The 12,540-nt window shown below is 48.9% G+C and overlaps 2 protein-coding genes across 5 annotated transcripts; one reads left to right on the forward strand and one right to left on the reverse strand.

Moving 5' to 3' along the window:
* Nucleotides 1-1,979: 1,979 nt before the first annotated feature.
* Nucleotides 1,980-7,467, reverse strand: TMEM205 (transmembrane protein 205). 4 transcript variants are annotated; one of them, XM_078622970.1, is made up of 5 exons: nt 7,427-7,467; nt 5,660-5,781; nt 4,167-4,330; nt 3,275-3,448; nt 1,980-2,632 (listed from the first exon to the last, which is right to left on the reverse strand). In XM_078622970.1, the coding sequence occupies exons 2-5, from the start codon at nt 5,757-5,759 to the stop codon at nt 2,456-2,458; spliced, it is 615 nt and encodes a 204-aa protein (XP_078479096.1). In that variant the 5' UTR covers nt 5,760-5,781; nt 7,427-7,467; the 3' UTR covers nt 1,980-2,455. The 4 variants fall into 4 exon arrangements, with proteins under 4 accessions (XP_078479096.1, XP_078479104.1, XP_078479083.1 ...); XM_078622978.1 differs by lacking the exon at nt 7,427-7,467 and adding an exon at nt 6,698-7,051; XM_078622957.1 differs by lacking the exon at nt 7,427-7,467 and adding an exon at nt 6,518-6,645.
* Nucleotides 7,468-7,857: 390 nt separating this feature from the next.
* On the forward strand, nt 7,858-12,514 carry TRAPPC5 (trafficking protein particle complex subunit 5). Its single transcript, XM_078622986.1, has 4 exons — nt 7,858-8,534; nt 9,661-9,817; nt 10,842-10,958; nt 11,166-12,514. The coding sequence occupies exons 2-4, from the start codon at nt 9,665-9,667 to the stop codon at nt 11,460-11,462; spliced, it is 567 nt and encodes a 188-aa protein (XP_078479112.1). The 5' UTR covers nt 7,858-8,534; nt 9,661-9,664; the 3' UTR covers nt 11,463-12,514.
* The last annotated feature ends 26 nt before the right edge of the window (nt 12,515-12,540 follow it).

Below are 12,540 nucleotides of genomic sequence, written 5' to 3' on the forward strand. Positions count from 1 at the left end.
ATGTCTATTTATGTATATCTCTGTGTACAAGTGTGTGTGCGTGTGTACATGTATCTGTGTGTAGGTCACATGTATGTGTGAATGCATGGACAGGCGACACAATTTAACTGGGTTCGATATCTGGACATGAATAACATCTCTTACCAGGAATCTGAACCTGTTGTGTACCTCGGTTAGGTCGACTGAGCCTTAAATGAATACCTGACATGGGGGTGTAAATATGAGTACTTGGGAAACGAATGCAGTTAGCTGCGGATCGCAATGACCACACCACCCCTTCGTGCACCATTCCGGTCTTAATAGGTGCTCGCAAACAACATTTACTGCAAATGTCTGAGCCTGCAATTGAGATGGTGCTGTTTGGCCAATATTGAATTTACACTCCTGACAGAAGATTGATGAATCTTAGAATTTAACAAAAAAAACACATTTTCCGAGCGGAGAACGGAACAATGAGATAAGTGACCTCGGTCACTGTGGCTTCCTCCAAGCACCCGGAGCAGAGAAAGAAAAATATCTCCGTATTTATAAAAAAGAATAAAATAAAAACATAATAAAATAATTATCACGACGTTTCGGCCACAACGCAAGCAGCCGTCCTCAGGTAAAGAACAGGTCTGTCAGAAAGACAGCGTTCTTCACCTGAGGACGGCTGCTTGCGTTGTGGCCGAAACGTCGTGATAATTATTTTATTAAGTTGTATTTTTTATTATTTTTTTATTTCCATTCTACGTGACTTTACCGAAAGAACCAAGAAGATGAATCCCTGCAGTCACGAAAGCTTTAAATCGAGATATAAAAAAGAAGTGTAGGGGTGGTTGTATTATTAGGCGTTCAAGGTGGGAATTACGGTTGGTGTTGGGTTTAGCGCAAATGGGTTCGGCTTCGAGTTAGGTTTCAGTTATAGTATTTGAGGTAGGGCTAAATTTAGGATTAACAATTGAGTTATGTTTAGGGCTGATGTTGGTTTTCAGGATACTGTTATGGTTCGTATACGTTCACGTTAGGGATAAGGTTGGTATTGAAGAGTGAGTGTTCACTATGCTTCATTGTAACAGTTATATTCTCAAAACATTCTAAAAACATCTCGACTGTGTTGCATGTGTATGTCTTCGTATCTGTATGTAAATATCTAAATATATGTATACGTGTGCTTTATCTTTAGGTTGTACATTTAATCTGAACACTACTGGGGTAACAAGTTTACTGGGTTTTAAAAAATATATATTTTTAAGTTTTATTTTCTTATACAAAATGTTTATCTTGCTTTGAACACTGGAAGGGAACAAGGTGTGTGTGTGTGTGTGCGAGTGTGTATGTGGTAGGTTGACTCAGCCTTAAATGAGTAACTGGTGCAGTGTCGAAACACATCAGCACTGGGGAGGCAAAGGGGGCCAGGCATGGTGTTGGCCACCCAACCCCTCGTCCCGTGCTGTCCTTGATAGGTGCTTGGTAACAGCACTTAACCCAACAATGTGTTGAGGCTATATGGGCAACCTTTGTGTTTGTGGGGTGAGGGAATGGTGTAATAGTTTGCGCACTGCACTACAATCCCAGTGACCTGGGTTCGATTCCAAGTTGCAGTGCATAGCATCAGCGATATGTAGTATCTGAGCCTTGCATTGGGCCTCTCGTAAGTTGACTGGGCCATAAATGAGTGTGGAATCTAATCCTAAGCACTGGGGAGAAGACGGTGGCTGGGCTTGGTACTGGCCTCATGAACTCTGTGAGCCATGCAGACCTCAATAGGTGCTCTATCGTTCTAAACAGGGTATTTGTTTCTGGCTGTAGGAGTTGTGGTGGACACGGACTCTTTTGTATAGTTAAACACCAACCCTAACTTACCCCTATTCTCTACCTACAACTCCAAACTAACCTTGAACTCAAAATCCCGTGCCTTGGAGCGATTGATCATGCGCATCTGGTTTTTGTTAAAAAAAATAAAAAATGTATGCAAATATAACAAGGACGACAACGACTCTGATTCAGTGTTTTAATTTTCACAATTGGGGATTTGGGGAGGGCGCAATTAGGAGTAGTGTTAAAGTGACCTCAATTGGACGTAAAAAATTTAACGGAATGTTACAGAAAGATATGCATCAAGACGTGCTTCAAAAACAACTACAAGACCAGTGCTTTCATCCACCTACTCACTGCTCATTCAGTGCTCACTAATGTTACCCATCTCCCCACCCACTCACCCATTTACAAACACCTTCACCAAATGTATGTTAGTTGAACTTCGTTCGCACCGTACATTGCCAACCGCGCTAATCAGAGATGCGGGTCAGAGCAACAAACTAAACACTTAAAAACAGTTCACTCACCCACCTGCTCACCCACTTACCCACCCAATCACCTGCCTACCCACTCACCATCCCACCCTTATACTCATGGATCCACCCTTATACCTATCCAGCCACTCTCCTGGCCACTCGCCAACTCGGACCCCTCTTCACAGAGCTCCGAGGTGCTGTGCCACGAGTGCCAGGCTGATCCCCGTGCAGCCCAGACTGACGAAGTTTGCGAAGAGGGAGGCCTTGTGGTATCGACGGAATCGCCCGACAGCGCGACTGTACTTCTGGTCGCGCTCCTCCAGCTGGGCACACTTCTCCTTCATGTCCTGCGCGTTCTGCATGGTGAAAAAACTCTTGGGGGTTAGTGTTCATAGGCAGGTCTTAATTTCTCACTGAATATTTCCTGGGTTGCTGCTGAACTGGAGGTGGCATGTGAAGAGTAGCCACAGTAATTGAAAAATGTATAATGGATGTGGTATCCCAGGCGTGTAAATATTTTCCAGGCCACCGACCCGGATAGTCCCAGCTGAAATCAATCTCTCGTCATGGGTCATTGTCGCACTGCTGTACTGTGTATTTTATACTTGAACCATTTTAATTGGATCGACTAACACCTACATCTCTGTAGGAAACCAGGTTACCCTTGCTCAAAGAGCAGATCAGAAAGTTAACATACCCCTACTCTCAATAACCGTGGGGCAGCATACATCATTGTAGCCGGTGTTAAATATTCCACATTACTTTGGTGCTGGTCAGGCTATGTGTAATACACACACTGTTAACCACAAAGGGGGTGATGACGATGATGATGTTATATGTGGATCATAAATTATGAATGAGCTGATCTTACCCCCTACTGGGAATTGAACACATGAATTTTAAAACAATGTTAGTGCTGTGACCACATTGACACACACCCCACCGGTCTAATTAAAGAATGCAAAAATTCGCTTCAAAATTTCCACCGTCACACCCACCTGTGATTGGCCGGAAGGCGGCCCTTCCTTATTGATCGGTTGGGCGGGCTCTTGTCCCAGAATGCCGTGTTCTATTTCTATGGCGGTCATCTTCTCAAGGCTCGCGATGGTTGTGTCGCTGAACCAGCGCGCGTTGAGAGCCCAGCTCACCACGGACACGAGCCACAGCCACATCTACACAGATGTGAGGTTGGGGGGGGGGGCGTGCATCGTGAGTGGAGGGAGCCACACACCTGTGGATGGTTGGAATATGAAGATTTATCAATTCACAAAAATAAATGGTTTATTTATTTTAATTAATTGCAATTGTGTTACTCTTTCGGTAAAGTCACATAGAAAGAAAATACATTTAATAATATAATACGACGTTTCGATTGTAATACAAGCAATCGTCATCAGGTAGAAAACAAACCGAGTGAACTTAGAAATACAATGCAATACAACACAGAGAGTCGGCTAACACAACAGTCAGCACCTTACCTGGTTGATTACCTTCTTCCAAAGATTGCTAAATTTGAGAGAGAGACACAACACAGACACGGAGACACAGACAGACACACAAGCAGAAAGAGACAACACAGAGACACAGAGAGAGAGAGACACACAGCAGATACACTCTGTGTGTCAATGTTGTGCATCTCTTTAATTTATTTTCTTTCTACGTGACTTTACCGAAAGAACCAAAGAGTAATTCCTGCAGTCACGAAAGCTTCAAATCAAGTTTGCAATTGTGTTATCAGCATGAGCTCATCAGATGAGAAACACAATAAATGCCATCTGTGATTGGTGGAAAGCAAGAACCGGTCACAGTACGCCATTTGCGAGGAAGTGAGAAGCCAACGCCGTCCGTGCTCTCCGCGTTAGAAGCGAGAAGCAAGTTACGACCTCTGACCTGCACCACCTCCTGCGTATCGAGCGCCTCGCGCGGGTGGTAGAGGGCGAAGAGCGCGAGGTTGAGGATGGAGCAGCACGAGCCGAGCATGAAGTAGATGGGGAAGAGGAGGCCCTGTACGCTGCGCAGCCACTGGCGCGGCAGGTGCTGACGCATGATGAGACCTGCGGAAAGAGAACACGAGGAGGGCGGGGGGGGGGGTGCATGGGGTGGGAATGGAGTGGCGAAGTAAACTAAACTAAACTAAAACATTTCGATTTTAAGCTTTCGTGACTGCAGGGATTCATCTTCTTGGTTCTTTTGGTAAAGTCACGTAGAAGGGAAATAATAAAATAAAATAAAGAATTTTTCTTATTATTATTTTATTATTTCCATTCTACGTGACTTTACCGAAAGAACCAAGAAGATAAACTAAAACATTGTATGTTACCAGGTAAGGCCAACTGGGCTATATAGGTCTTATTCAGGAGCGACCTGGCCACATGATAGCTCAACGACATGGTTTATCATTTGGGAATGAATAGCAGCCTAATACTCGAAAAGGTATGTTTCTAAATGTGGAGGGGAAAAAACCGGAGGACCCGGAGAAAAACCCACATGACCACGGGAAGAGAGACACCGCAAACTCCCAATAAACAGACGTCAGGATTGGGATGGAACCAACGACCTCCTGTATACCAGGCGAGGTAGTTCACATCTAGCCACCACGGCATCCATGTATCATGAAACCTGAACAGGTGAGAGAACATGGGGGTTGGAATGTGTTGGTGAAAGAGTAGACCTGGGGAGACGCGGAAACATGGGGATATGGAGAGAAAGGGACCAGATATGGAAGCGATGGGTGATGCCACAGGGAAACTGAGAGATACGGTGGAGATGTAGGCGCAGACACATGGAGATATGGTGAAAATGTTAGGCGAAAATATGGGAAGAGATGAGGATACGCTGGGGAAGAGACACACTAACACTGGAAGAAACAAGGAGGAGCCACCTGGTAATAGCTTTTTACCCTTTAATCTGGCACCAAAACTGACACCTTTATACAAGGGATCGTGTTTGCAATAACCACAAGCAGTCAAAATGCAAACAAAAATAGACAACTCTGATAATGATATACACTGTCCTTGAAATTGATTGGTCCACACCTGAGACAGCTTTTCTTAGAGCCTAGTCTCCATTGGTGTTGGACCAGATGACGTCAAAAGGCGTACAACTAAAAAACAGCGCACTATCAAAGTATTAAGAGCTCGGGGTAAGCATATGAGACCTCCTTTGCCAGTATCAAGATAAAGTAATAGGTTTGTATCTGGCTTGTGTTGTGGTTATTGCAAACATGATCCCTTGTATAAAGGTGTCAGTTTTGGTGCCAGATAAAAGGGTAAAAACCTATTACTATATCTTGCTACTGGCAAAGGAGGTCTCATAATGTAGGAGCCACCTGGTTGGGAGAAATTTGGCTAAAGCTCATGATGGTGATGAAAAAGCATTCATACCTGAAATGAATGTCACCCAGATCCCCATGCCCCACGCAGTGGAGAGGGTCAGGAGGTACAGGAATTTCACCACAAAACCCGGCTCGCCCTCCATCGCCATTGTCGCATACACCTGGACACACCTGTACACACGCACAAAGATCCCCCTATAACCTTCACAGACTGTTGGGGCAAGTGCTGTTTAGCGAGTACCTTTGGTCGGCACGGCACTCGAGGGGGTGGGTGGCCAGCACCACGCCCGACCGCCTTTGTCTCCCCAGTTGCCATGTTTACACACCGCACCAGGTACTTATTTGAGGCTGAGTCGACCTAGTGGAGGCCCAAGACTGGTTCAGATAATCGTCACTGGCGGTGTTGGCCGTGAGCGTGGATCGAACCTGTACACACACACATGGCCAGCCATACCTGTACAACACAATACTGCTTCATCGCTGTATTGTTATTGTTATTGCTTTTGTAAATTTGGTGACCCAGTGACATCTTGCGAATGAGACAAACACACATCCCCTGGTCTCACATCGTTAAACAAATTAAAACTTGCACAGTTGAACTGTGCACAATTGCACACACGTTAACATCTTTATACACACACACCTGCACCTAGCCTGGCACACACGCCGTGGTGACTTCACGGCCACCCTGACGTCACCAAGTTGCAGTGTGTGTGCGCGTTAGGGTGTACGCATGAGTGGACGTATTCGACTATTTCGAGTGTATCGGACTAATCAGAGTGTTTGCGTTGGACTAATTAGAGTGTATGTATAACACTAATTAGAGTGTTTGCATTAGAGTGTATTAATTAAGACGAATTAAGACGAATTAGAGTGTTTGTACGAGCGAGCGCGAGTTTAACTCAACAGATCCAGCTCCTGGCGCTTGGGGTCAAAGTTCGAACCGAGAGGACCACCCAAGCGCGTGACGTAATGTCTCGCGGGGACACTCAGTGTCACCTCGGGGGTGCGTGACGTCATGTGCAGACCGGCCTTGTCAACAGTGCCGTGGCACTTGATGCAGCTAATCTGGCTGTGACGGTCCCACCTGATGACGGAGACTTGTGTTGCCTCCGAAACGTCGTGATTTTTATTTTATTTTCATTAATTTTGATGTTTTACCTACGTGACTTTACCGAAAAAAACCTAAGAATATAGTGCCGTGGCAGTTTATTGGTGAACGCATCGTGGGTTTCTCATTCTCCTGCCTCTCCCCTCTCATCTCACTCCACTCCTCTCCACGCACTCTCCTACCTCTCCCCTCTCATCTCACTCTCCTGCCTCTCCCCTCTCATCTCACTCTCCTACCCCTCCACACACTCCCCTACCCTTCCCCTCTCATCTCACTCCACTCCCCCTCCACGCACTCTCCTACCTCTCCCCTCTCATCTCACTCCACACCCTTCCACGCACTCTCTGCTCCAGCAACCAAGGCTTTCTGTCGTGGATGGGGCGGTCGCTCATTCCCCTCTGCTGCCCCCACTGTCTGGGACTCCGTGCGCCTGCTCAAGCCCAGGCTCCAGCATTAATGAATGACTTCCTCTGCCTAATGAGTACATCACCACATGTCCACATCACGTGGTGATGCTGCTGCGTTGACGGTGGCAGTGTCCAAGCACAAACGAACAACAACAACACGTAACATTCGTCAATAACACCGCGTGTGGCCTACCACGAAAAACAAATAAATAATAGGCGACGTTTCGGGGACTAACCCTTCGTAGCGTATACATTTATGAAGGGCCGTTGCCCGAAACGTCAATGATCCCGAGCTCACCGTTTGCGTCACGGCGGTGTGTGTGTGACGTCACGGCGAAGTGTGTGACGTCACGGAAGCCCCACCCCCTCTGACGTCATCAGGTGGCAAGTTCCATGCGGCAGCAGAATTATCGTCATTGTCGTCATTATTTTCCATTTAGCAGTGAATACAACAGTGTCAACACATGTATCCCTCAATAATGATAACATGACAATCAACACAAGTGACCAAATAATTAACATTTTAAATAAGGGACCGTCCATAAATGACGTCACGCACTTAGGGGGGGTTCAGACATTTGTGACGATGTGTGACGAGGAGGGGGTGGGGTAGAGCTTTGTGACGTCATATTTGAGGGGGTCTGACTTTTTGTGACGTCAAAAAGCGTCCAAAACCGCGTGACGTCATTTGTGTACGACCCCGAATAACAAATAAAATCAACTTCCGGGGTCAACGCCATCCAGTTCCAGGGCACTTCCGCGATCTGCGTGACAGCAACAGCAGCGGGGAGAGAAGCAGGGGGAGAGAGAGAAGCAGGGAGAGAGAGAGAAGCAGGGGGAGACGCAGCAGAGAGAGAAGCAGGGGGAGAGATAAGCAGGGGGAGACGCAGTAGAGAGAGAAGCAGGGGGAGAGAGAAGCAGGAGAGAGAGAAGCAGGGGGAGAGAGAGAAGCAGGGGGAGACGCAGTAGAGAGAGAAGCAGGGGGAGAGAGAAGCAGGAGAGAGAGAAGCAGGGGGAGAGAGAAGCAGGGGGAGACGCAGCAGAGAGAGAAGCAGGGGGAGAGAGAAGCAGGAGAGAGAGAAGCAGGGAGAGAGAGAAGCAGGGGGAGAAGCCGAGAGAGAGCGGCAGGGAGTCGCAGACAGAGCAGCAGAGAGGGAGACATCTGAAGCAGCAGCAGAATCGGCATCAGCAAGAGGATAACCAGCATCTGAAGCTATAGAAGGTTCAACATTAACAACAGCAGCGGCAGCAGCAGGAACAGCTGAACAAGGCGAGCAGCAAGAGAGAGACGAGAAGGAAACAAGAAGCAGCAGCCCAAGCCAAGGACGCCGGCAAGAGAGGAGGCAGCTGCAGCAGCAGAAGCAGCAGCAGCCCAAGCCACAGGCAGCAGCAGCAGGTCACGCGAGGTGAGGTGGAGCTGCTGCTGCTGCTGCTCCCCCTGCTGCTTGTGTCGCTATCGGAGTCCAGCAGCTGCTGCAGTTGTTGTTGCTGCTTCAACAGATGCTGCAGTTGTTGTTGTTGCTGCTTCAACAGATTCTGCTGCTGCAGTTGTTGTTGTTGCTGCTGCTTCAACAGATTCTGCTGCTGCAGTTGTTGCTGTTGCTGCTGCTTCAACAGATTCTGCTGCTGCAGTTGTTGCTGTTGCTGCTGCTTCAACAGATTCTGCTGCTGCAGTTGTTGCTGTTGCTGCTGCTTCAACAGATTCTGCTGCTGCAGTTGTTGCTGTTGCTGCTGCTTAAACAGATTCTGCTGCTGCAGTTGTTGTTGTTGCCGCTTCAACAGATTCTGCTGCTGCAGTTGTTGTTGTTGCTGCTTCAACAGATTCTGCTGCTGCTGTTGTTGTTGTTGCCGCTTCAACAGATTCTGCTGCTGCAGTTGTTGTTGTTGCCGCTTCAACAGATTCTGCTGCTGCAGTTGTTGCTGTTGCTGCTGCTTCAACAGATTCTGCTGCTGCAGTTGTTGCTGTTGCTGCTGCTTCAACAGATTCTGCTGCTGCAGTTGTTGCTGTTGCTGCTGCTTAAACAGATTCTGCTGCTGCAGTTGTTGTTGTTGCTGCTTCAACAGATTCTGCTGCTGCTGTTGTTGTTGTTGCCGCTTCAACAGATTCTGCTGCTGCAGTTGTTGTTGTTGTTGCTGCTTCAACAGATTCTGCTGCTGCAGTTGTTTTTGTTGCTGCTTCAACAGATTCTGCTGCTGCAGTTGTTGTTGTCGCTTCTATGGTTTTGTTGCTATGGTTGCTGCTCGAGTTGTTGGTAGCTTAAGCTGTTGTAGTTGCAGATACTTCTTAAATATTTGCTGATAAATCGCCGTGGTTGCTGCTATGCTTATTATTATTGTTGTTCTTAGAGCTGTTGTCGCCTGAGCCATTGCTACAACTGTTGTAGCTACAGCTGTTGTTGCCTTTGCTGCTGCAGAGTTCTGCAACGGTCCCGATGTTCGTTAGCTATAGAAGTCGCTACTATACTTACTGCCATTGTATTATTTGTTTCAGCTATGGTTGAGGTCGTTTGTGCTGTTGTTTGTTTGTTGAAGGAGTATGGAGAGCCGCTTCACGAAGGGCAAGTCGAGTCTGCTGGAGCGGAGTCTGGGTCGCGGTCGCTCCGAGGTGGCTCTCAGCGCCTTCGCTCTGCTCTTCTCCGAGATGGTGCAGTACAGCCAGGCGCGGGTCTACTCCGTCAGTGAGCTGCAGGTGATGGGCGACACGGGGACTCGCTCACCAGCCAACACCAACTCACCCCTACACTCACCAGCCAACACCAACTCACCCCTACACTCACCAGCCAACACCAACTCACCCCTACACTCACCTTGCTACACCAACTCACCCCTACACTCACCTTGCTGCACCAGCTCACCCCTACACTCACCAGCCAACACCAACTCACCCCTACTCACCAGCCAACACCAACTCACCCCTACTCACCAGCCAATACCAACTCACCCCTACACTCACCTTGCTGCACCAACTCACCCCTACACTCACCTTGTTGCACCAGCTCACCCCTACACTCACCAGCCAACACCAACTCACCCCTACACTCACCTTGCTGCACCAACTCACCCCTACACTCACCTTGCTGCACCAGCTCACCCCTACACTCGCCAGCCAACACCAACTCACCCCTACACTCACGAGCCAACACCAACTCACCCCCACACTCACCTTGCTACACCAACTCACCCCTACACTCACCTTGCTGTACCAGCTCACCCCTACACTCACCAGCCAACACCAACTCACCCCTACACTCACCTTGCTGCACCAACTAACCCCTACACTCACCTTGCTGCACCAACTCACCCCTACACTCACCAGCCAACACCAACTCACCCCTACACTCACCAGCCAACACCAACTCACCCCCACACTCACCTTGCTGCACCAACTCACCCCTACACTCACGTTGCTGCACCAGCTCACCCCTACACTCGCCAGCCAACACCAACTCACCCCTACACTCACCAGCCAACACCAACTCACCCCTACACTCACCTTGCTGCACCAGCTCACCCCTACACTCGCCAGCCAACACCAACTCACCCCTACACTCACCAGCCAACACCAACTCACCCCTACACTCACCTTGCTGCACCAGCTCACCCCTACACTCACCTTGCTACACCAACTCACCCCTACACTCACCTTGCTACACCAACTGACCCCTACACTCACCTTGCTGCACTAACTCAAGTGCCACCTGCTTGCGGTGCAGGCGAGGCTGAGTGAGCTGGGCCGCCACGTGGGTGCGCGATCGCTGGACACACTGGTGCTGAGGGAGCGGCCAGGACGCAGGGACACGAGGCTCCTGGGGGCCCTGCTCTTCATTAAGGTGGACACCACCAGCACCATTGATACTGCCACCTGCATGACTGCCATTGACACTTCCATTTTTGACACTGCCACTATTAACATTTCCACCAGTGACACTGCTATTGATGATAATGGGCTGAGTGAACCCCCTAGCAGAATTTGAACTTGCAAGTAATAACGAGCATCCAATTCGTTATGACCTCTTTCCCTTCGACTGCCCCCGCAGGTGAACCTGTGGAAGGCTCTCTTTGGCAAGGAGGCCGACAAGCTGGAGCAGGCGAACGACGATGTGAAGACGTACTACATCATCGAGCGCGAGCCGCTCATCAACACCTTCATCTCGGTGCCGCGTGACAACAGCTCGCTGAACTGCGCGTCGTTCACGGCGGGAGTGGTGGAGGCGGCGCTGGCTCATGCCGGGTTCCCCGCGCGCGTCACCGCCCACTGGCACAAGGGCACGACCCTCATGATCCGATTTGACGATGCCGTGGTGGCGCGCGACAGGGCCCTTGATACTCGCTGATGCGCAGGCGGGGAGGATTGGGGGAGGGGATGTGGGTAGGGTTTCCCAAAGTTAAGTAGCTTTTATCCAACCCCAGTCTGCGTTTCCACATTTACCAAACTTCTCCGTGATGTAGAGAGCACTGATTCAAAGTGCTCTCTGCGTCGTGTGGAGCACACAATAGGCCCCTCGATGCTCATTGACGTCCATGATAGCAGGAGAGTGGAGATGGGGCGGTGCCTCGACAGCAGTGGGGGGAGTACGGCGTTTTTCTTTTCCAAAGTTTAATTTTTGCAACTGAACAACAGTCCGCCCTTCCACATTTACCAATCTGCTGCAAAATTATGTGGAGTGTTGATTAAACGTAAGCACTCTTTACGATGTGTTGAGCTTCTTTTACCAATCGTGAGGTGTGCGTGTAGTGTGTAATGATTTGCATTTGAGCGGAAAATATTGATAAACATTTCTGGGGTCGATCTCCCTTTCCACATTTACCAAAATTCTCCATCGGGTAGAGTGCCGATTGAAATTAGGCACAGCATCCAACGGCATGTAAAGACTTGGTTTGTTTGAACAGACAACATTGTACAAAGATGGACTGGCTCGTTGTAATGACTGAAGTTTGAAATCCCTTGGGGTAGGGTGATGAGTGAGCTCGGATAAAATGGAAAGGGGATGAATGGGAAGAGGAGGTGAATGGGTAGGAGAGGGGAGGTGTGAGGAGAGGGGTTGGCTGGAGAGAAACGATGTGGGAAGAGGGAGATTGATTGTTGCAGGATACATGGAGCTAAGCGGGGATGAGTGGTGGTGACTGGTACCGAGTGAGAATGACTGGATTGAGGTCATGACCTCTTACCATGACCAAATGTGACCTCACACATGACCTGCCCCCCCTCCCTCCCGTCCATGATCTCTCACCCGAATCCGCTGTGACCTCCGTCCTGAACCACCTCAACTGTTCGCCTGTATCTGGTTGGGTTTATTGGGGGTATTAACACAACCAGCGTCTCCTCTGTCTCCCGCTCACTCACCTCATGGCCTGCGATTGTGTTCATTAAAGAGGGATGATAACCGATGAGGTTTACCGCGTATTGTGAAA

Source organism: Lampetra planeri, chromosome 3 (assembly GCF_965212315.1).
Source record: "Lampetra planeri chromosome 3, kcLamPlan1.2.h2, whole genome shotgun sequence".
NCBI lineage: Eukaryota > Metazoa > Chordata > Hyperoartia > Petromyzontiformes > Petromyzontidae > Lampetra > Lampetra planeri.

Bases quoted from the DNA above. Each gene is read 5' to 3' on its own strand.
- TMEM205 (XM_078622957.1), bottom strand. From the start codon at position 6,630: ATGACGTCACGCACCCCCGAGGTGACACTGAGTGTCCCCGCGAGACAT. The intron at 5,782-6,517 runs GTTGAGTTAAAC...GCGTGTGTACAG, and splicing joins AAGCGCCAGGAGCTGGATCT to GTGTGTCCAGGTGTATGCGA. The intron at 4,331-5,659 runs GTATGAATGCTT...CTCTTTCCGCAG, and splicing joins CTGGGTGACATTCATTTCAG to GTCTCATCATGCGTCAGCAC.
- TRAPPC5 (XM_078622986.1), top strand. From the start codon at position 9,665: ATGGAGAGCCGCTTCACGAAGGGCAAGTCGAGTCTGCTGGAGCGGAGT. The intron at 9,818-10,841 runs GTGATGGGCGAC...CTTGCGGTGCAG, and splicing joins ACTCCGTCAGTGAGCTGCAG to GCGAGGCTGAGTGAGCTGGG. The intron at 10,959-11,165 runs GTGGACACCACC...CTGCCCCCGCAG, and splicing joins GGGCCCTGCTCTTCATTAAG to GTGAACCTGTGGAAGGCTCT.